Source organism: Hypanus sabinus, chromosome 16 (assembly GCF_030144855.1).
Source record: "Hypanus sabinus isolate sHypSab1 chromosome 16, sHypSab1.hap1, whole genome shotgun sequence".
NCBI classification, from domain to species: domain Eukaryota; kingdom Metazoa; phylum Chordata; class Chondrichthyes; order Myliobatiformes; family Dasyatidae; genus Hypanus; species Hypanus sabinus.
In genome coordinates this window covers 38,310,879-38,336,034 of record NC_082721.1, presented here as the reverse complement: position 1 = coordinate 38,336,034, position 25,156 = coordinate 38,310,879, and the positions used below count along the sequence as shown (strand labels likewise).

Below are 25,156 nucleotides of genomic sequence, written 5' to 3'. Positions count from 1 at the left end.
AAGATTTGTTTTCCAGCAAGACAATGACCCCAAACATAAAGCCAAAGCTGCACAGGAATGGCTTAAAAAATAACAAAATTAATGTCCTAGAGTGGCTAAATCAGAGTCCAGACCTCTATCCAATTGAGAATTTGTGGCTGGACTTGAAAAGGGCTGTTCATACATGATCCCCATGCAATCAGACAGAGCTTGAGCGGTTTTGTGAAGAAGAATGGGGACAAACTGCAGTGTGCAGGTGTGCAAAGCTGATAGAAACCTATCCACACAGGCTCAAGGCTACAATTGCTGCCAAAAGTTCATCAACTAAATACTGACTTGTAGGGGTGAATACTTATGCAATCATTTATTTTGTGTTTTGTATTTGTAATTAATTTAGATCACTTTGTAGAGATGGGTTTTCACTTTGACACAAAAGAGTCCTTTTCTGTTGATCCGTATCATAAAAGCCAATTTTTTCCACTGTGATTCATTGTTGTAAAACAATAAAACATGAAAACTTCCCATGGGGTGGGGTGGGGGGGAATATTTTTTATAGGTACTGTACATTCAGGGGCCACTTTATTAGGTACATTCTGTAACCAATAAGTGGCCACAGAGTGCATGTTTGTGGTCTTCTGCTGCTAAACCCCATACATTTCAAGGTTCAATGTGATGTGCATTCAGAGATGCTCTTCTGCACACACTGTTGTAACACATGCTTCTTTGAATTACTGTCTCCTTCCTGCCAGCATGAACCAATCTGCCCATTCTCCTCTGAAATCCGTCATTAAAATGTGTTTTAGCCCACAGAACTGTCATTCACTGGATGTTTTTTTCTCATGCCATTCTCTATAAACTCTTGAGAATGTTGTGCGTGAAAATCCAAGGAGATCAGCAGTTTCTGAGATACTCAAATCACCATAACTGGCACCAACAATGATTCCACAGTCAAAGTCACTTAGATCACATTGCTTTCCCAACCTGAACAACAACTGAAACTCTTGACCATGTCAAGTTGAGGGAACATGAACTAATCCTCATAAATGGATCAGAAGTGGAGCGAGTGAGCAGTTTCGTTCCTGGGTGTCAATATCTCTGAGGATCTTACCTGGTCCTAGTATATTGATGCAGCAATAATAAATACAATATAGTGGCTATGTTTCATTAGAAGTTTGAGGAAATTTGGTTTGTCACCTAAAACACTCGAAACCTTCTCCAGATATACCGTGGACAGCAGTCTGACAGACTACAATACTGTCTGGTATGGGGGTGGTGGTATAGGGAGGTGAGATACTGTACAGATTCATAAGAAGCTACAGAAATTTGAAAAAATTAGTGAGTTCTGTCTTGGGTATAACCTCTAGTATCCAAGTTATCTTCAAGCGGTGTCTCAGAAAGGCAGTGTCCATTATAAAGGACCCTCATCACTCAGGTCATGCCCTGTTCTCACTGTTACCATCAGGAAGGAGGTACAGAAGCCTGAAGGCACACGCTCGGTGATTCAAAGAACAGCTTCTTCCCCTCTGCCATCCGATTCCTAAATGGACATTGAACCCATGAACGTTACCTCACTTTTTCTTTCTGTTTTTGCACTATTTTTAATTTATCTATTTAATATACATACTCAGTGTCTTTCAAAAGTATTCACCTCCCTAGGAAGTTTCCATGTTTTATTGTCTTACAACATCAAATCACAGTGGATTTAATTTGGCTTTTTTGGCACTGATCAACAGAAAAGGGCTCTTTTGTATCAAAGTGAAAACAGATCTCTACTAAGTGATCTAATTTAATTACAAACATAAAACACAAAATAATTAATTGCATAAGTATTCACCCCCTTCAAATCAGTCTTTAGTAGATGCATCTTTGGCAGCAATTGCAGCTTTGTGTCTGTGTGAATAGGTCTCTATCAGCTTTGCACATCCGGACACTGCAATTTTCCCCCATTTTTTTACAGAACTGCTCAAGCTCTGTCAGATTGCAGGGGATCATGAGTAAACAGCCATTTCAAGTCCAGCCACAAATTCTCAATTGAATTGAGGTCTGGACTCTGACTTGGCCACTCCAGGACATTAAGTTTGTTGTTTTTAAATCACTACTGTGTAGTTTTGGCTTTATGCTTGGGGGTTAATTGTCTTGCTGGAAAATAAATCTTCTTCCAAGTCGCAGTTTTCTTCCAGACTGCATTAGGTTTTCCTGCAGGATTTCCTTGCATTCTGCTGCATTCATTTTCCCCTGTACCTTCATAAGCCTTCCAGGGCCTGCTGCAGTGAAGCATGATGCAGCCACCTCCATGTGTCACGGTAGGAATGGAGTGTTTTTGATAATGTGCAGTGTTTGGTTTACACCAAACATAGTGTTTAGTCTTAATGTCAAAAAGCTCAATTTTGGATTCATCAGACCATCGAACCTTCTTCCAGCTGAGCTCAGTGTCTCCCACATGCCTTCTGGCAAACTCTAGCTGAGATTTCTTGGCGGCCTCAGTCACAAGTCCCCCTTGCACAACCACTCAGTTTTTGAGGACGTCTAGGCAGATTTACAGCTGTGCCATATTCTTTCCATTTCTTTATGATTAACTTAACTATACTCCAAAGGATATTCAGTGACTTGGAAATGTTCTTATATCCATCTCCTGACTTGTGCTTTTCAATAACCTTATTTTGCAAAGTTGCATGGGGTGCTTTTTGTCTTCAGGGTGTAGTTTTTACCAGGATACTGACCTTGCAGCAGTTGGACTTTCCAGATACAAGTGTATTTTTACATCAATCTAATTGAAACACCTTGACTGCACACAGGCCTCCCGATCCCCATTTAACTAATTATGTGACTTCCAAAACCAATTAGCTGCGCCAGCGATGAATTGGTGCGTCATATTAAAGGGGATAAATACTGATGCAGTCAATTATTTCGGTTTTTATATTTGTAATTAATTTAGGTCACGAAAGAGTATTTTTTTGTTGATCAATGTCAAAAAAGCCAAATAAAATCCACTGTGATTCAATGTTGTAAAACAATAAAACACGAAAATTTCCAAAGGAGGTGAATACTATTTATAAGCACTGTATTATTTACTGTAATTGATTTTTTTCTATACTTATGTATTGCATTGTACAGCCACTAAGTTAACACAGCTCAAATGCAATCTATAAATTTGCTGGCAATACAGCCATTGTTGGTAGAATCTCAGGTGGTAACAAGAGGACGTACAGGAGTGAGATATGCCAACTAGTGGAGTGGTGCCGCAGCAAAACCTTGGCAGTCAACGTCAGTAAGACGAAAGAGCTGATTATGGACTTCAGGAAGGGTAAGACGAAGGAACACATACCATTCCTCATGGAGAGATCAGAAGTGGAGAGAGTGAGCAGTTTCAAGTTCCTGGCTGTCAAGATCTCTGAGGATCTAACCTGGTCCCAACATATCGATGTAGTTATAAAGAAGGCAAGACTTTATTAGGAGTTTAAAGAGATTTGGTATGTCAACAAGTACACTCAAAACTTCTATAGATGTACCATGGAGAGCATTCTGACAAGCTGCATCACTGTCTGGTATGGAGGAGTTACTGCACAGGACCGAAAGAAGCTGCGGAAGGTTTCAAATCTAGTCAGCTCCATCTTGTGCACTAGCCTACAAAGTGCCCAGGACAGCTTCAGGGAGTGGTGTTTCAGAAAGGCAGCTTCAATTATTAAGGACTCCCAGCACCCAGGGCATGCCCTTTTCTCACCGTTACCATCAGGTAGGAGGTACAGAAGCCTGAAGGCACATACTCAGCAATTCAAGAACAGCTTCTTCCCCTCTGTCATCCGATTGTTAAATGGACATTGAATCCTTGGACACTACCTCACTTTTTTTAAATATACAGTATTTCTGTTTTTGCACATTTAAAAAAAATCTATTCAATGTACATATACTGTAATTGATGTACTTATTATTTTTTTTAATTTTATTTATTTCTTTTCTCTGCTAGATTATGTATTGCATTGAACTGCTGCTGCTAAATTAACAAATTTCTTATCAGGTGATAATAAACCTGATTCTGATTCTGTTGTCTTCATGCTTTAATTTATTGAGTTGCTGCCACATGCCGGTGTACAGGTGTAACTAATAAAGTGGCCACTGAACGTATCCTTCCATCTAGATGGCATGAGCAGCAATATTCATCAAGGTTGTAGCTCAAACTTAGCTGTTTTTTAGGTTTGTACAAACAGTTTTAGGGACAGGGTGGGGAAATAAGAGACTGGTACAGGCTTAGGGACTGGGACAACATTCCCTTGTCATTTTTACAGCCACAAAGACCAACCATTGCTCTGAAAAGGTAATTTTTACATGGCCTGAAAACTGTGCAGCTCTTTAAAAGGTTTTTTTTTGTAATAAGCATGCTGTGAATATTTAGAATAAAATTGAGAAGAATCACTTAATTTTATTTATCAATTGAAGAGTATAGTGAAATACAGTACAACAAAGAAAATCCTTCATGTTTCGTAAACTTTGTCTTGTCTGTTTTTACTTCAGCTGAGCGACACAAAGGCTATAGACACCTGCGCAGCTTAGAGGGAGCAGTGCACAGGGATGAGGGGCAGTTAGTGATCAGTCCGGTGGCTAGGCCTCCATTCCGTGCTCCACATTCGAAGGCCAGTGATCCCCAAGGACGGATGTTGGGTTGGCGAGAGCAGTGGATGAAGACCAGTGAGGGCGAGGGCTGGTGACTCCACCAGATTAGTGATTCCCCACAAGTTTGGTGGGTCTCAGAATTAGAGGCCTGTGCAAACAGGAGGCATGAGGGCCTCCGGATTCTGGGAAGTCAGTTAGATATCAGGCATATACAGTAAGTGATAAGCCCCAAGGAATATTGATGAACAGAGGGAGCTTAGGATTCAAATCCATTGTTCACTGCAGGTGGCAAAACAGGTTGATAGGAAGATGAAGAGACAGAAGGCACACTTGCCGTCATAGGTTGGATCTGAGGGTATAAGAATTGGGATGTGTTATTGAAATTTCACAAACACAGTTAAGCTGCCCTGGTAGTACCATGTGCAGTTTTAGTTGCTACATTGAGGTGAAAGGTAGGAGTTAAAAATAGGATCCAAAGTGTAAGGTTCTCGCACAGAGTGTCTAGCATCCAGTACATGCTGCCAGAGGAGATGAACAGAGGAATCAGATACAATTGCTTTGGTTCAGAAGCATTTAGACAGACATTTATAAATGTAAGGCAGAGAATGATACTGTCATAGTGCAGGCAGATGGGATTGATAAACACTTAATGGCCACTTTATTAGGTACACCTGCATACCTGATTCGTCAAGCAAATATCTAATCAGCCAACTCAACCCCATTAAAAAAATGCAAAAATGGTCAAGAGGTTCAGTTGACCATGGAATGATTGTTGGTGCCTGAAAGGATGGTTTGAGTACCTTAGAAAGTGTTGATCATCTGGGATTTTCATGCACAGCAGTCTCTAGGATTTACAGAGAACGTTGCGAGAAATAAAAACACATTCAGCGGACGGCAGTTCCGTGGGCAGAAGTACCTTGTTAATGAGAAAGGTCAGAGGAGAATGATCAGACTGATTCAGACTGACAGGAAGGCGACTGTAACTCAAATAACCACACGTTACAACAGTGGTGTGCAGAAGAATATCTCCGAGTGCACAATACATCGAGCCTTGAAGTGGACAGGCTACAGCAGCGGAAGACCACGAACATACTCTCAGTGGCCACTTTATTAGATACAGAAGGTACCTAATAAACTGGCCACTGTATGTGTATATCACAAACAACAATCGTTCCTGCATCAATATCTGTGGTACAGCACTAATCACAGATTTCCAATCTGGAAAATGTGCTTCCACCACTACTCTCACCAAGCCTCCTATCATCCAATTGCCTTCTTGCCTTGTGTGTTAACCTTCAGAACACCCTACCATGCAAGACTTTGTTAAGAGGCTTGCTAAAGTCTTTACAGGCAGCACCTACTGCCCTGACTTCACCAATCTTCTTTGCTACCTCGTCAAAAGCCTCAATCAAATTAATAACAACCCCCATAAAAGTCATCTTGTCTATCCCTAATCAGTTTCTGCCTTCCAAACAAACATAAATCCTGTACTTAAAATTTTGCACAATAATTTCACCACCACTGACACTAAGGCTCACTGGCCTGCCTTATCCTGGCTGCCCCTTGTAAATAAAGGAACATCCTTAAGTGTTCTGGAACCTCACCTGTGGCAGAAGGACATCTGATGCAATACATTATATAGCGAAACCCTCCAGGATGGTACCAAAGAAAGTTGGCGCACGTCTCTTCAAAAGTCCACTGGCTCTTGTCATGACCCATGACACTATGGCAAAACACTATGGAATGCTTCACCTTATTAAGTAAGAGCTCTTAAAGACGGTTAGATTAATACTGGTTCAATAATAATTATAATTTGCCTGCAGGATTGCAATGAAAGAGCATTGTTTGGGTGTATCCTCAACCTGGAGTTGAACAATATCCAATAGAATTGAACACCTATTGTATCATTAAAAAAGGTTTTTAAAAATAATTTTCTTTGAAAATGTCTCTGTGTCAGGAACCAACTTGCAATCAGGTAATGCTGCTGCTGCTGCTTCAGAGCTTCAGCAACTCCAGTTCCATCCTAACCTCCGGAGTTGTGGAAAGTTTGCCGATTCTCCCTGTGAACATATGGATTTCCTCTGGTTGTTCCAATTTCCTCCTACATCCCAAACCCATGGAAGTTAGTAGATTAATTAGTTATGTTTCACTACCCTTCAGAGGCTGGTGGGAAGAATTAGGGTGGAGACGATGGGCTGTAAGAAAGTGAATGAGTTAGAGAGAAATAAGAGAGACTATTGAGATTCTACTGAGAGCTGGAATAGACCTGATTGCCCATATTGCCTCCTGTGATATAAAGAGATAAGCGAAAATAAGAATGCGTATTTACCTAGAAATTCAATCAGCTGTTTGAGCTACAATGTGTTGGTTAGACTGCACTTGGAGTATTGTGTACCACTCTGGTCACCACTTACAACAAGGATGTGACTAAGTTACAGAAGGTGCTGAAAAAACAGCAGGGTTGTTGCCAGGACTTGAAGGCTTGAGTTAAAAGGAAAGATTGGATAAGGTGGGACATGATTTTCCCTGAAGAGAAGGAGACTCTGGGGTGACATTGTAGGGGTTTCTAAAATAATAAGGGTCATAAATAAAGTTAATAGTCTTTTTCTTAGGAGAGAGTCTAAAACTAGATGGCATTCTTTAGGTGAGAGGGGAAAGGTTTAAAGGGGATCTGAGGGACAAGTTTTCACACAGAGGATGGAGTATATATTAACTAACGGCCAGAGGAGCTGGTCGAGGCTGGTGCAACTGTAGCACTTTAAAACAATGTGACAGGTGCATGAATAGGGAATGGTTGGATATGGGCCAAACTCAAACAAATGGAACATGGATGAGTTCGGACGAAGGGCCTGTTTCTGTGCTGTATAACTCTATGAATCCATGTTTTTTTTTTCTCTACAATGTGTGATTAAAAGATTTATTTTCCTGATTGAAACTATTGAAAAACAAAAGGCAGCAGATGCTGGATTTCTGAAACAGAAAACCAGAAGCACCTCAAAGCAAGTCTCTTAACTTTCTTAGTCATTCCTGCACTCGTATCCTTAACTCTGTCACACTAAGCACCCCCCCCAACCAACCCCCATGACCCACACACCAACACCCAACCACAACCTTGTGCAGAGAACCAAGGATTACTTTGAAGTTAATGAAAGGAGACCCAACTTTATCCAATCTTAGAGAGACCCAGCCTGCACAGAAAATGCCCACCGGTTCAGTCTGTCAACACTGACCAATAAGCGTTCAGTTACACTAACCTCTTGCTATTTTTTCCACATTCCTAGCAATCACCCTCTGGATTCTACTGCTTCGTTACATTCAGGGCAGTTTACAGTGCCAGATTAACCTACCGACAGATCTGGTGCTGATTAGTTCCATTCATTCATTGTCCTCCATCTAGGTTTCCCATTAAGTGGTTTGGTGGTATGCAGTCCCACCCATTTTTATGAGGTGTATAAAACCTGTTCTATTACACAAGGCTTTCTGCACAAAACTACCACAGAAGTTACCCCTCCCCCATCCCAACCCCCCAAGTAGCTGCTGTATATCTTCCAACCCAGTTGTAAGGGGGGTTGGTGTGTGTAATGCCACAGCCAAATTTCACACAGAAAATTAAAGTAAGATATATGATCAGTTTATTTGAATTTACTGCTGTTGTTTGTGGGATAATCCTTAATCTGGATGCAGAAATAGTTTCTGCACAATCTTTCACAACCACGACAGATGGATGGCAGGAACTGTTTGTCCTGGGCTTCTTGATTGTAAAGGCAAGGAGGAAAATTATATTCACTGTATGAAACTCACTGTGCCTCTCACCTTCTGCAGCGCTGTTGCTCGCTCGTGTGTGTTCAGTGTCACTCGCACCCTGCTCCTGTTGCATCTCACAGTCAGCTTCTTGTTCTTTCTCACTTCGAATTGCCCCTCTCTCGCTCGCTCCCCTCAGTCTCACTGTCTATTTTTCCCTTTCTCTATCAGGTGGTACCATGGTGCCATCAGCCGGGCGGACGCAGAGAACTTGCTGATGCGGTGTAAGGAGTGTAGTTACTTGGTGCGGAATAGCGAGACCAGCCGGAATGACTACTCCCTGTCACTCAGGTGAGCCCTGGGCTCCTGCCATTTGGGGGAGGGACTTTCCTAAATGCATCTTCTCAGGACTGCTGTTTGCATATCCGCGCGAAGAAGTAATCAAGTTAAGTAACTCACTCCATGACGAGAGCTTTTACCCTTCCCCTTCCCATCCCCACGTTCCCAGTACTCCTCCTTCACCTAACTCCAAGCCCTCTCCCTCTTCTCTCTTTCTAACAGCTTCTTTTGTTCTCTTCTTGTCCTCTTTCACGCCCTACTCCCCTACCATTACTTCTTCTCCCTCTCTCATTTTACTCTGTAAATTCTCTCCATCCTCCTCTTACCCCCCCCCCCCCAGTTGCCTCCACCTATTTTCTCTGTTCTCCTTACTATTTCCTCTGAGCTCTACTCCTCCTCAGTTCCATTCCGTCTGGGTGCTGGTTCCACTGCTTCTGATATAACGTAATCCTTTGTTACCTGATCATATTCATAAAACCCTCTGCATTATTTAAGGATTAAATGTTACTGTACCAACAACACCGGGGCTACTTTCATTATTCAATTCCCTGAATGGGAGACGTGGAACTTAGCTCAGTTAAATAAATCAGGAATAAAGCAATCATGCAATTCATAGTGGCTTAAAGAGCCTAAAGAGCAAGCCTTAGCAAACTGCAACTCCAGTCCCACAGTAACATGGTTGCCTCCAGGAGTGGCCTAGCAAACTCTCCTGTCCAAGGGTAATTAAGAACAGGCAAAATTGCTGGACACTCTGGTCACATCCATATCCCATGAATGAATGGGAAAAAAATGTGTTCAGCTTAAAGGCAGATTTAACTGTGAGCCTGCACGATGGCAGTAGGTCGGTCTGTCCGGGACTGCTGGGCGTCTTTATTGGCACCGTTCCAAGTGAAGGCAAGGTTTCTATTATGGATTCCCTCGGTGACCCCATCTCTTTCTTTTATGCTTCTGCTTCACTGGTTGCAAACCTGTCATCTCCCTGATGAGCTCAGCCTGATATTCTGCCACACATGACAGTCCGTCTTTGAACCATAAGGATCCCTGCCATCCGCGTTGCTGTGGAAACTGTTAACAAAACGGATGCCCTTTCTGACATGTAGTGCATGTTATCATCTGATAAGGAGATCAACGTGGTTGCTCATAGCAGCAGTGTAATCAGCATGTCCCCATCCCATTAAAGTGGGTGTTATTGGCAAATTAAGAGAGGCTCAATAGACCCTGAATAGTGATAAAATGGCAATCTGAATCAGTAATTGCTCTAACTGTCAATAGCAGCCACCAAATATGATTCAGTGGATTGAATTGGGTTCCCATGCTTGGAAATTGGACTGATTTACATGCGTTTTTTAACGCACATAAGGCCTGCTTTGCACTTCAGGTTGTGTGGACGATTATTTCCAGTGTGATTAGCAGCCATTGAGAAATTGGCTCAGGCACAGTTCACCTTAGCACCGCCGAAGCCTGACCGGTATCAGACTTGTATCTAAAGTCATCTGGTCTGCAGAGGCCAGAAAATTGCTGTTCAAAGTAGCGATCTGCAACCTACATTTCTCGCTCGCATTTAAATAAGGAACTGAACGGTCCCCACAGGGACATAACTGTCTTGCTCACAGCTTCTGCCCGATTCGTTTTCTCTGAGCTCTGCTTTTATTCACAAGTTCACCATCAGAAATCACAGAATCTCTGTACTGTGCGGGATGTTGCATTCCCTAGCACCTCGATAAGCCCAGACCTTTCAGAGGCCTTATGAAAGGCACAGCGTTGGGGTCAATTGGACCAGTATAGTTTGCCCAGACACAAAGAAGACCACTTTTCCTTCTGCAGCCCCCCCCCCCCCCCACCTTCCGGCTTTCCTTATCTCAGCGGTATCTTGTGCTATCACTACCTTAGAGAGAATTCTTTAACTGCTGCATCACCTCCCAATGGCCAACACACCGACACTGCAGCAGCTGCGCACTCTGCAGGCAACCTCAGTCCAGAGATGCAGGACAGGATTTGGACCCAATTCAGAATAAAAACTATCCTCGTGATACTTAATTAGATTTTCACTAACCTTGTTTCAGTTCGCCTGATTGAGCCCTGTTCCAGTCGACAGCTCCTCCATAGTGAACCAAAAAAAGTGACTGGGATCTGCTTTAACACACTTACGGAGCCCCTTTAACACTTGCCTGCCTGCTCATAAATTTGACATCATATAAACAACACCTTTTTCTTGCTGCAATGCTTATAGTGTAGGTGCCTGTACCTCCTTTCTACTTTCATTTTTGTAATTTCTATAAAATCAGAACTAACATCATTCTGTTGTTTAATTCATCTATTTCAAATGTCAGGTAGAGAAGGGAGAGTGTGTGGTTGCTAGGTGAGGCCAGGTGAAGGCTGGTTGTCAAGGAGCACTGATTTTGAATGCCTTGGCAGCCAGCACTGGAAACTGGTTGAAGGTATTCCAAGAAGTTTGGTTGTTTTCTGTTTTCAGAAACAGCTGTTTGATGAGAAGTTGCCACAAGCAGGATACTGTGTGAACAGACCACAGGTGTAATCTGCATATGGGAAACACAAGTTTCACTTCTGGGCTCAACACAAGCAGTGCCCGAGAGATTTATGCTTCATTCTGGAAGACTAGCAGCAGTGTACAGTGCCAGCAGAAGTAGGACTCCCTGTCAATACATCAGGGCCAAAACCATCCATCTTTTTGACTTAATGTGACAGGGTAGTTTTGCGGCACAAGTATAATGAGGGACCATCAATGTGGGCAACTCCTTCTGCCAGCAAAACATGTCTGCAACAATTGTCAAAGCCCTCTGTGTATCAGCAGTTTGCTGATGAATTTGGCACATGCTGCTAGTTATTGGGAATATATTGACGTGTTGCCACCCTTGCACCTGAATGCTTTGGGGAAAATGCAGACAAGGGGATAAGGCAGTTCAGGTATGAGAGCCACATCAGGTGATCTGGGCACAAGCTGCTCAGGCTGTGGACACTAGCTGGAAGAAATCTAGAACAGCTTCTTCACAAAGAATACAAATATGTCATTTATACGTTAGCAATTTTATGAACAGGCAAACAATTATTGAAGGGTTTCTGTATACAATGTACTAAAGCAATTTTGTTCCTGTTTTATTTTTGCACTAAAGCAGACTGGCAGAGAGAATCAGAACCAGTCAGGTGTCTCACAAAGCAGTTAGTGAAAACTCAATCAGGGTGTTTTTTATTCTGAATCAAGTTCAAATACTCTTGACTGAGGCTGCCTGCAAACCATGAATAGCCTAGCGATGTGCTTAGTTCAGAGAAGGATTACTAAAGTTTGGCCTCATCCTTAATGCCAAAATACTTAAACACGAATTTTCTAAAAACTCTGACCAGCGCTCACAGCAACATGGAGATCAGTAACAATTGGCGGCCTATCCTAAAACACATAAAATTCATCATTATTTTTTTCCAGTTTGTCTTTCTGGAGTTTAACATATCACTGTGAAAGGTTTAAAATATTTAAAGCTTTATATTTCTGGATGCCTGTAAATTTTTAGATATGTTTCTCCTGAAGCATTAGTACCTGTCTACACCGGCTGTAATGTAAATAGCTTCAATCAATAGCCGTAAAATGGTGTATTGTTCTAATTTCCCAAGGTGAGCTTCAGCTGGCTGAGGCTCAGAAAGAATCAGAACCAGCCCCATAAAACTGACTATGCTGGAGACACTCAGCAGGCGATGCTGAATCTGTACAGAGAGGAAGTAGGGTTACAGTTTCAGGTTGATGACCTATTGTCAGAAACAGCAGATATGAAGGATGAACAGATTATAATGAGAAACACATTCAGGCAAAAATTGCCGCGGCAGAGAGAAGAAGAGATGGCAAATAAGGGTGATTAAATGTCAGCAAAATGAAATGGAAAGGCTTGTGCCTCAAACCAGTCTGGTAGCGCACAATATTCTACACAGCAATAAAAAGCATTCTACTCTGCCTCAGAAACTCAGTTGCATTTGAATTTCAGAAGCAGAGTAGAAAGTGATGTCAGTGTGCTGTGTGTGTTTAGCTTTCCTTGCCAGGGATGAAATTCTCAGCATCTAAAAATCAAAATATTCTCACATCTTACTTTGTACAGAGTAAATATATTCAATTGAGTCATTATCTTGCCATTTGGAAAAGAAACATTCACTGTAGGTGTGCATTGTGCTTGTACTGAGGCTGAGAAATGGTTTGGACTGGCTTATTTAGTATTTCTATGGGTGAATCCAACAGACCAGGACATCTAGAAATAATATTGGCTAAATGCCAGAGATTGCTGTATTTACAGAGTTCACTTTAGACAGCCTTCTGGACTCTGTCATTCAGATTCAGCACATGGAAAAAATCCAACTTTCCATGTCCTGAGGGCCAGTTTATAAGTAACTCTGCAAACATGGCATTTGACTGTCTGTCAGGTTGCTGACAACAGGCCCATTCACCGCTTTGGGATCACCATTACCGACAAACAAAATTTCCGAGCTGGGGTGGCAGTGGGGAGTGGTGTGTTTGAACAATCTGTCATTTGACATACAGAATTTCCTGTGATAGTAGAAGGCTGATAGTTCAGCCCCCTCCGGAGCATTAAGAGTCTTCTAGATTTCCCTTAAAGTTGACAATGCTCATGTGTCCCAGTGTCCCAGTAACCCGTGAGGGGAGCTTTGCAGATGAAGATATTAGGTCAAGAGTTTTAGAGCTGTACAGCACATAGCTAGACCCTTCAGCCCACAATGTCCATGATGACTTTTTTCTTTAACCCATCGGCATTAATCCCATTTAGTTCCATATCCTTCTATTCCTTGCCTATTTTAAGCATCTAAGCACCTCTTACACATAGTAGTGGTATCTGATATCACCACCTCCTTCAGCAGCATGTCCCAGGTGCCAAACACTCCCTTTGGGAAAATAAACTTATCCCTCATAGACAAAAAGGTGGTGGAACACAGCAGGCCAGGCAGCATCTATAGGAAGAAGTACTGTACTTTTTGTGAGCGTTACTTGAATTTCCAGCATCTGCAGATTTCCTCGTGTTTGAGTTACCCCTCACAGAATCTTTTGCTCCATGTCCTCATTTCAAACCCTGACCTTGTCCACCACAATTCTGCATTAGTCCACCTTACTGGGAGAGATTTCTGTTAATTCCAGCTTGCTATCTGCTCTCTGTGCCATGTTGATTTAAATTCCACTGATACCTTGCTTAGGGCTCAGGGTGTGTTCTCAGGAACAAGAATGGTATTGGAGTCTGTGCTAGTAGGAGTCATTATAACAGCCTGCGTGGAGGAAGGAGTTGCTGAGGGTGCTCCTGTCCCCTGTGCTGAGAAAGTGATTGAGGGCTCAGTCCTCTGCGGGTGCTCCCTCAACAGTGGAGCAGCCGGCGTGATTTTGTGGTGTGTGGTTCGACATAGAAGACCCACAAAAGCGACAGCAAGAGACTCCCTGTGAGGGCTGGCTTGGACAGACTGTGGGATGCACTGCTGTCACCCACCACTGATATGCAGGGTTGAGGGCTACACCCTGGCCAGCGTGGTCAGTGCAGGCTGACTGCTGAGAACTGAAAGCATTTGCACCATCTGTTGGCAGATGGGGAAGGGCCACAGTCTGTGGTCCTGCTGGCCAGTAGACACTGAGGGACTGGGTCTTGTCTAGTGATCCCTCAAACACTTCTGAGTGTGTTGGATAAAAAGAAACATTGGTGGAACTGGTACTTTGTAAGTGTATGTACTGGTTTGCCAATATGATTATTAAGGAAGACATATACTGATTGTATTGTGTTTCCTGTGTATACTATTAAGAATAAAGAATATTTTGGAAATTAAAAACAGACCACTGAATCCTAGAGTCTCTCTCATCACATGATGTTTGATCAATGTAAGCTGCTGTCTCCTTACACTTGTAACCATGCACCACTCTCCCCCAGCCAAGAGATTGCTCCGTGGTCACAAGTTCCAAAGCTGGTGACCACCCGTGGATCTTGCCTCAGTGCTACAATGAGCCATGGAGCCAAACAAAGAGAAAGGAGGCAGCAGTGCCAGGGGGTGACAAGAGAGACCATAGGATCCAGGCCAGTCGAGCCAGACTCGAAGCAGCCATCGCAGATCCCAGCGGTCGTCTGCAATCAGCAGCGTCCGTTGTGTGACCGAGAGCACCGCATCTCAATGTTAATTGGCCATCCCGTTCATCCTAGCCAGCCCAAAGCACGGTGCTGAATGTGTGGAATTTGCATGCTCTCCCTGTGCCTGCATGAGCTTCCTCTGAGAGTTCAGGCTTCCTCCCATATCCCAAAGGCATGCAAGTTGCTAGGTTAATCGATCACAATATTTCACTGTTCGTGAGTGGTAGAATCTGTGAGAAATTGATGGGCAAGTGGGCAGAATAAAATAGAATGAATGCAGGGCTGATGTAAATAGGTGGATCAAGGGGCTTGTTTTGTCCTGTCAGAATCTACGATGTATATTGCACTACGCGGTTCACCACTACCTCCCCCACTTTCCTCCCATAGCCTACTGTTGCCACTGGCACCACACGTGCCAAAATGGACCCCGTAGGTTGAAGAATTTCAGCCAAACACAGAAGATTCCAAGTGTAAGAAGAATATTGATTTGGAGCACACCACATGGACCACACCTTCAAGTGGAGCAAAATTACCACCGTTATCCTGAAGAGAGAGAGCAGTCGCTTTGTTTAGACGTTTTACCAAAATATAAGACTTCAATTGTTCTGGAAGGGCCATCCTCACCAGTTGTTCTGATTTCTAGGGAGGGGCTTGAACTCACAGCCTGTAACTCTGAGACAGGAGGAGTGCGAACTGAGCCAAGCTGACAGTCCTTGTGCAGCTCTCCTCTCACTCCCTTCTGCTGCACAATCTGTGGGATTCTCCAGATGTGGAGAATCATTACTCTGGCACATCAAGTGCCCCCGCAAGATTTCAGGGCCTAGTTCCCAATGATATCAGAGGTACAGTTACTGTCCCCACAAAGAAAATATCTGCACATGCCAGAAATAAAAACAAGGAAGCTGTAAAGAAGGACAAATATACATCCATGCAAGATCAATCAACTCTAAGTGCTTCAAGGCATTCACAAGTATCATGAGATATTTAAAAGTCCAGTAAACTGCTTGGACAGGCTGATAAAACTCCATTTTAATACGCGATCTGAAAGATACAAGCATTAATGCTTCCCCACCACCGTACTGGGGAATCATTGCTGATGAGGTTTTGAACCTCTTAAAAACACTCTGCATTTCCAATTAAAGTGAAAAATGTATAGCAGGAGTGACATAAACTGGATCTCAGGTTCATTACATCACAGAGTCCTGGTCTTATCCAGCTTCCTGACTATACCTCAGTGCACAATTACAGTTTGTACTCATTTGAAAATGAATCTCCTAATCCTGACTAATTAGAGTAGATTATCCAAAAACTATACTGCAGCAGCCTTCCATGCACGACAGTGGCGTCTTTCTGGCATTGCATTAATTTAACATGAGTAAACTGCACAATTGGCAAGATTGTCTGCTTCTAAGCACAAAGCCCCCTCCAAAGTAATTGGTTTTATCTGTAACGGGGCTCTAGTGCATGGTTTTAAATGCATGGTTCCGTCCTTCTGCTCTTCTGTTTTGTTCTGTGGCCTCTCCGGAGAATGTCAAACTCATTTCCAAACACAGCTATTAAGGTATCCATCAGCACTGAAGCTCTTGTTTCAGTTAAGGACGAATTCTAAATTATTCAGATTCATGTTTTTAATTTTTTCACTGGGCTTACTGTTTCCACATTAGCCACGCCTCTCCTGCGGGCCAATTTTGAAAAGAATTTTAGAGGTCACAAAAGAACAAAAAGACAAATCATTGTGTTATATCTACCAAGTCAGTTTTAATCATTAAACTATTCAAAAATATTTTAGTCTCTCATTATTAAGACTTCTCATACCTTATGTACGTTTGACTATGCTGATGTAAGCATTGATTCCCATTCTTTTCTACTTTAATTGATATCTATACTACCTTTGGTCTGAGTATATTTGGCTTAAGGTGACAACAATCTACCAGGATTGCTGCTCCTGATCACCATCTAGTGACCCCCGCAAGATGTGCAAATGTGTAATATCACCGATTCAAACTCAGATGGAAGTTTCATTGTCTAAGTTTATATGTGAGTAAAGGACTGTGTAGGCAAGGTCGCTAAAGGGATTTTTAGTATCTGTCTATGCGGATCAAGTGTCAAGCCATTTCAGTAGAGGGGCTGTATTTATGAACTGGAATCCAATGCACAAGCTTTGCCATAATCCATAATAAGTAAAGAAATCGAATTACCTGTTTTACAATCTTTAGGTGTTGCAATGAGTGATAAGGGTAAAAGAAGGCTATTGTCCAGTTACATAAAAGCATGACTACAGACTACAGATAACTCGGTTTAAATTGCTGTTCTGCATCATATTCAGAAGTTCGGATTTCTGGAGGGGGCAGCAGAACATAAGAAATAGGAGCAGGAGTCGGCCATCCAGCCCTTCGAGCCTGCTCCGCCATTCAACAAGATCATGCCTGATCTAACTACGGATTCATCTCCACCTACCTGCCTTTTCCCCGTAGCCTTTAATTCCCCTACTATGCAAAAATTTATCCAACCTTGTCTGATAATATATTTACTGAGGTAGCTTCCATTGCTTCATTGGGCAGAGAATTCCGCAGATCCACCACTCTTTGGTAGCATTGTTGGGGGTTCTCTCTTTCATCAGCGATGTTAAACCAAACTTGGAAGACAGAAAAGAACATAATTGCCCCATTGAATGATATCAAAATTCCTGGTTCAATCGCTATCCTGGGAGCTTCTATGTTTTTCTCATTCTCTTCTCTGGATACTAACCTCACCACAAGTGGTCTCCAGTGGGAGAACCTTTTACGATCGAGTCCAGCCAGTGAGTGCTGGCACGTAACCTGACTGCCAGTTCTGGCTGCACATTCTTCAAGAGGTTTCGTCCTCCTGGTTGCAATCTCCTCATCCCAGACCCCCCAGTCAATGGTTGTAGAACTTGCCCATCCTTTTGTCCTCAGCAATTAAAAGTTGAATTGATTTTTGTTTTTCATTTTGGACAACTTCTGGTCCAAGAGTCTTTTCCTCTTTATTGCCAATGTTTTAAAGTCATCACCCGGATATCCAAATCCAAGAACTTCCAAATGCACAGTGCTGTGGAATATGCGTGCTCAGCTTAATTTAACTTTGAGGGAACCCATGTGAAATAGTTACTCGTTACTTTAGTGTTTTCACTCCTGTGTGATCCGGGAACCTAAAGCAATCTGACTTTATCCTCCAGCCTTGGGGAGCTATTCCGTTTGCCCTTCTTGGTGTCTAACGACATTCTAACATTTGCTTTCAATGCTCTTGCAGTCCTAATGAGAGCATTCACAGAAAAAAAAACAAGCTGAAGTAATGGGATTATCGACTGTAGAGAAAAGACTGTGCGCTGAGACACACTGCCGAAAGGATTAGGTAACCCTGTATTAAAGGAGGCCACGGGAATCACTACTCCTTCAGATCCTTGTTCTGATACATTTTAATATCCTTGTGGTTCTGTGGGAAGGCTCTGCTTGCCAGAGTTTATATGGGTTCTGTATGTTTACTGTGGGTGAAGATAGCTATTAGGTTTGAACAAATTCTCAGCCTGAGACACACACTGGAGCTAGACATTTAAAGGTATTTAATGGTTAGAACTGTGGAATACCCAGCCTTACCTTGAACCAGTTCCAGGGAACCATATGAGGTAATCATTATTCATTTCAGCAGCCACCGAGGATGTTCAGATATTTTTGTCATCCTTTATCCATCCTCTATGCAACGGGTGTGGCTGTGCTACACCGGAACTGTCACCTGTGATTCCTTCATGGCTGCGTCTAATGCGGCAGGTTGCAGAGGACCGAGCTCACTGGCCTGCTGCATCCTAGGTCCAGCAGTGACTTCCCTACAAACAAGAGGCCTCCATTGGCCATAATTCAGAGCTTCATCCCTGAAACAACCCCCAACCAATTTGATCGGTCTCAAAGCAGTCACTGACTTACCACCTTTTAAAAGTCTCTGACATTCAGAAATATTTAAAAACCATTAAAAGCCAAATATTAGTATTTATTAAAATAATCAAGAAGACAGTAGTATTTAAAATCATAGAAAATAGATGCAGGCCATTTAGCCTTTTGGGTGTGTATCACTACTCAGCACTTGATGGTTGATGATTAACCTCAGTGCTCTGTACACCTTGATCCCTGCAGCATTAATGGAACAATGTCTGAGGCCAAAAACAGAGGAGTCATCAAAAATATATCTACCTCTTCCCTGAACACTTAATGACTTGCTTAATTACTTGGCCTCCATTGCTTTCCGAAATGGAGACCTCCACAGCCTTCACTACTTTCTCAATTAAGAAATTTCCCCTGATTTTGGTTCTAAAAGGAATTTCTCATGGTTCTGTGGCTGTGACTGCTGATTCTGGGCTCACCAGCCTTTGGGAACATCCGCTATGTTGCTTCATCTGTCTAGTTCTTTAGAGTTTGTGATTGGGGCATTGATTTAAGGTAAGCAGTCAGAGATTTAAAGGTTGCTTGGGAAGAAATTTTTTCTTCTGGAGAGGAATATATTGCCTGAAGTTGTGGTAGAGACAAGTACACTTAAAAAGGATGAAGATGAAATGCCAAGATTTTGAATGCCAAATGCCTGGTAATGGTATTAGAATAGATAGATATATTATCGCTGCTGTAGACACAGTAGATGGAAGAACCTGTTTCTGTGCTATATGACATTATGATTCTAATTTAATTGATTTATTTAAGATTCCTGTTATTCATCTAAAACACAGTAAATGTAAAACAACAAACAATCTGAGAACATAGAACTGTAGAGCACAATACAGGCCCTTTAGCCCGTGGCGTTGTGCCGACCTTTTAACCTATTCCAAAATTAATCAAACCCTTCCCTGCTACACAGTGCATAACCTTCTACCTACAATCTCAAGGTATTGTCAGCTTTTCTGGTCAAAACACAGTGCCAATCCTCTCGCAGATTTTTGACCTGAAACATCAACAATTCTTCCCTCCCCCCCCCCCCAGTTGCTGCTCCACCCACCAAATTCCTCGAGTGAATTGTTTGTTGCTCCAGATTCCCCCGCCTACAGGCTCTTACGTCTGTTGGACATAGACCTTTATGACACAGCCATTCAAATGAAGCCACATAAATTTTAAAAAATAGTAATTTTCTTCTTTGCTTCCTATTCTTACTGAATCCAATCGCCATTAAAATTCATGAGGTTTCATATGATCCAAGTGTCAATTCCCAAGTGTAAAGCTGGGTAGGCCCAGCAAACACTGGACTCCATCATTAGCAGTGAAACTAACTGACAGATTTGATCTGTCAGTAAGTCTTAGATTCATAGTTTAAATGACTAAAAGTTGATGGTTCCATTTGTTTACAACCTGTATAATTCAGCCTCATCCTTTTCTGTCTGCAGTTTAATTAGGTGACTGTAAAAAATCTTGAGCTGTCCCAAGGTTATTTGATGACAAAATGAGGCATCCAGTTTTCCCCTTGTTGATTCTCTGTCTCCCTCCCGCACTGACCCCGGCGCTTTGGCCTGTTCCAGTGAGGCCCAAAGTAAGCCCAAGAAACAGCATGTCATCTTCCACTTGGGCATGTTGTAATCTTCAGAACGTAGCAATGAATTCAATGTTTTCAACTTTCCAGCTTGTATTAGAACTAGCCGATTTTGATTAACAGTATCAAACTGAGATTGAACTGTTTTTGCTATCAATAGTTCAGAGATTTGTGTACTCAGAGAGTCAGCCCACACAGCATTAATTTTGGGTGTCTGGGAACTCTGTCGCAAGAAGCTTTTTGACCATCTGTGTGAATTTCCCAGCAGAAGTGTCTGAAAAATAACACATGTATGAAGTCACCAAGTAGTGGGGGAAAAAGCAGTATAAATGTTAGAGAGCTGTCAATCCTGTTAGGGATGGTCAAGGAATGATAACAAGAATGACAGAAAGACAGTCCTTTTCTTCGATTTTGGCAACAGACCAACTCATTCGTCTGCAATTCTTTGATAGCTTTATAGTTTTAGGAATTGTACCTATGATTTGAAAAGCCTTTGTGTTTCAGAAATGCTTTGTACTTTGGAAATCTTTTATAAGAATGAAATTCTCTGAGAGTATTAAAGCATCACTCACAAACACACATACTAAATGTGTTTTAAGAATTTTATCTAAATTTAAACATGTATCACTAAAATTAAATGAAATGTGTTTAAACTGCTTTGCTACCTGGAGGTATCCCCTCCTTGATAGTGAAAGGGGACCCACCACTCAAAGAGTGGGTATTGGCAACTAAACTCACTGTGGAGAATAAATAGGGATATATACAGTGGTGCTAGAAACCAATTAATAAAGTAACACAAAAAGTATTATACTAGTTCATTTATTTATTGAGAAAACTTATCCAATATCATATGTATTTGTGGGAAAAAGTATGTGAACCTGTGGGGTAATGCCTTCTACAAAAGCTATTTGGAGCCATGTGTTCCAATCAATGAGATGAGATTGGAGGTGTGGGATGTAGAGGTGCCCTGCCCTATAAAAAGACACACAAAGTCAAATTACTGCCAGAGCTTGCTCTTCTCAAAAATGTCTGTTTATGAGCACCATACCTCAATCAAAACAACTTTCAGAGGACGTTAGAAGAAGAATTGTGGAGATGCATGAAGCTGGAAAAGGCTGCAAAAACATTTCTAAAGACTGGAGTGTCCACAGAAAGAGAAATAGTCTACAAATGGAGAAAACTCAGTACTGTTACTACTCTCCCTAGGAGTGGGTGCCCTGCAAAGATCACAACAAGAGCAATGCTGAAGGAGGTGAAAAAGAACCCAAGAGTAACAGCAAAAGATCTGCAGAAGTCTCCAGAACTTGCTAAAGTCTCCGTTCGTGTCTCTACTATGAGAAAAACACTGAACAAGAATGGTGTTCATGGAAGGACACCATGTAGGAAACCACTGCTCTCCAAAAAAACCATTTGTTGCACATTTCAGGTTTGCAAAAGAACACCTGGATGTTCCACAATGTTCTGTGGACAGAGGAGACAAAAGTTGACTTTTTAGCAAAAATGCACATTGCGATGTTTGGAGTAAAAAAAGGCACTGCACACCAACACCAAAACCTCACCCCAACTGTGAAGCACGGTGGAAGGAGTATCGTGGTTTGGGGCTGCTTTGCTGCCTCAGGGCCTGGACAGCTTGCAATCATTGAGGGAGCAATGAAATCAAAATTGTATCAAGACATTTTACAGGAGAATGTCAGGGTAGCAGTCCATCACCGGAAGCATAATGGAAGTTGGATAATGAAACAAGACAATGATCCAAAAGGCAAGAGTAAATCAACAACAGAATGGTTTAAAAAGAAGAAAATTTGTGTTTTGGAATGGTTGAGTCAAAACCCTAACCTTAATCCAGTAGAAATATTATGGAAGGACCTGAACAAAGCAGTTCATGCAAGAAAGCCCACCAACATTGCAGAATTGAAGCAGTTTTGTAAGGAGGAATGGTCTAAAATTTCTCCAGCTGATGTGCAGAACTGGAAATGTTTGGTTGAAGTTATTGCTGTACAAGTGAGAAAGTAAAGGTTCACATATTTTCCAACAAATGCATGTAATATTCGATCATTTTTCTCAATAAATAAATGAACAAGTATAATGTTTGTTCTATTATTTATTTGATTAGGCTCTCTTTATCTAGTTTTAGGACTTACATGAAGATTTGATCACATTTTAGGTCATATTTATGCAGAAATAGAGACAGTTCTTCAGGGTTCACAAAATTTATAGCACCACTGTAGCCGTTGGGGTGTAGACGGCTACAGTACAACATGCCTTTCGTGAGGATACCAATAGCTATCTATATTGGATAGGGACTAAGACCTTTGTCTGAGTTCAGAACATCATGGACACCAAACCTAATACTGTCGCAATGTCTTCATCCTGTCACAGCTCCACCACCCCACCATCCGACATACACACATTTCTCTGCAACTTCAAACAAGGTTAATTTCAATTTTCTCTCTGTTCTAGTGAAAGATCATCAAACTAAAACATTGGCACTATTTCCTTCCCCAGAGATGCTCCCCAATGTGCTCAGTATCTACAACATTTACCGCTTCGAATTCCTTTCATCCTCCATTTGTTGCCTATTAAATTCAACACTTGGGATCACTGGCAGAATTGGTACAAATATGCTGTCTAAATCCCAAAGCAACTGAGGGATGGGAGTCAAATCAAATATGGGTGTGTTTACAAGCTCTTGAGAGCAAAATAACCATGAGACCATAAGACATAGGAGCAGAATTAGGCCACTCAGCTCATCGAATCTGTAATGCCATTCCACCGTGGCTGATTCATTATCCCTCTCTACTCCATTCTTCTGCCTTCTCCCCATAAACTTTGACACCCTGACTTAGCGAGGACCTATGAACCTTTGCTTTAAATATACTCCATGTTTTGGCAATGTATCGCACAGATTCACCACCCTCTGGCTAAAGCGATTCTTTCTCATCTCTGTTCTAAATGGACATTCCTCTATTCTGAGATATTACCCTCTGGTCCTAGGTTCATCCACTACATCCTGTCTACATCCATCTCTACATCCACTATCTAGGCTTTCCAATATTTGATAGATTCCAATGAGACATGCCCCCCCCCCACCCCCTCCATTCTCCTAAACTCCAGTGAGTACAGGTCCAGAGCCACCAAATGCTCCTTATACATGAACTCTTTCATTCCCACCATCATTCTCGTGAACCTCCTCTGGACCCTCTCCAATGCCAGCACATCTTTTCTTATGTATGGCATCCAAAACTGCTCAGATTCTCTAAGCGCAGTCTGACCAATGCTCTATCAAGCCTCAGCATCACATCCTTGCTCCAAATTGTTGGCATACACCATGAAAAGAAATAGTCCCAATTCCATCCCTTGCAGAACACCAGTAGTCACCAGCAGCCAACTAGGCCAGTAGGCCCATTTATTCCCTCTCTTTGCCTCCTGCCAGTCAGCAAGTCTTCAGTAACTTTTTATTTTGATGTCATATGTAAATTATAATCTCAATAGAGGGATAGAGATGACAATGGGGATGTTTATATAGGTGAAAAGGATTGAAAGATAGCCTGTGATTTGAGTTAATAGACCATGTGGGCTCTCAAAATTTCTAAGCTTGATTAAAATATAAAATAAGATCCAACTTTATAGTTTATGAGATCTGGAAACGTATAGTACTGAAACAAGCACTTCAGTCCAACGTCCATACTAACAAAATGTCTGCCTGAACTAGGTCCATTTGCTAGTATTTGGTCACTATCCCTCGAGGCTTTCTCTATCCAAGTACCCGTTCAAGTGTCTTTTAAACTTATTTTAAAATAAGGCTGTACCTATTTCTACAGCCTGCTCTGGCAGCTCATCATTCATACATCATACATACCTACCACCCTCTGTGTGAAGAAGTTGCCCCTCAAGCGATTTTTAAATCTCCCCTTCTCCCCTTAAATCCATGTCCTCTAAATTCCCCTACCCTGGAAAGAAACTGTGATCATTCACCTTATTTTAATTACTTAATTCAATTATTGTTGGCATGTTTTTTTATTTTTACAATTGTAAATTATTAATTTGCAGAATGGGGCTATTTGTATTAATTCATGAAAACCAGCCAATGTAATAAGTAAGGGAATGACCCTGGTAAATTGTTAGCCAGAGTGATAGGGAGCCACCTAGGCATCTTGGCACAGAAAGCAGCCCATCACCTCCATGTGTAAACGTCTGATAGAAAAGAAACCCAGGTTTAACATGCTTTCCGCAATTGGTCTCTAGTAGTGTTGGTTTTGGATTGGGTTAGCCAAGGTGGTAAGAGCCACATCATAGTACCCTTACATTAGGGAGGTAGAGTACAAAATGAGGCCAGTGTTCTGCTTCTAGCCCATTACAAGGTCACTCTCTGTGGACAGGCTTGTTATATGGGTAGCCCTTTAGAACGTTACTACAAAATGACACAAAGCACAAAATAAAAACAAAACTTTAATCACTATGCAGTGGCCCCTGCTCTCAAGATTGTTTGCCCATATACCAGTGCCAATTATAAGTGTAGACAATTTCATAAAGCTAAGAACACATCTGCCCATTGGAGCTCAACATGGCTTCTTACAAGTAGAAACACCAAAATCTATAATGGTAAATAGGAAAATACCAATGAGATTAAATTAATAATTTGTACTGTGGTGGTCTTGTGTTCATTGTCCACTAAGCACTAAACTCAAAAGAAGATCTTAAGCCCTATCCGAAATATATATCTATGGGTACAATCACTATAGTGTGATTATACATTATTCACCTACTCTTCAAAGACTAGATTACTTTCCTGTCTTGAGTAATGGACCTCCTCCCTCCCTAACAAGGAAGAAGTACTTCCAGGTAATTAAGTAGTT

The 25,156-nt window shown here is 41.9% G+C and overlaps 1 protein-coding gene across 4 annotated transcripts in view; it reads left to right on the top strand.

Moving 5' to 3' along the window:
- shdb (Src homology 2 domain containing transforming protein D, b) overlaps window positions 1–25,156 on the top strand; it is a 347,526-nt gene that overhangs the window by 283,474 nt on the left and 38,896 nt on the right. For 3 of the 4 annotated variants that reach the window (XM_059991613.1, XM_059991610.1, XM_059991611.1), the window contains one exon: window positions 8,560–8,679. The exons of the other annotated variant lie outside the window; for it this stretch is intronic. In XM_059991613.1, the coding sequence (XP_059847596.1) occupies window positions 8,560–8,679 (120 nt within the window). The remainder of the gene's footprint in view (window positions 1–8,559; window positions 8,680–25,156) is intronic. 4 annotated transcript variants of the gene reach the window in all.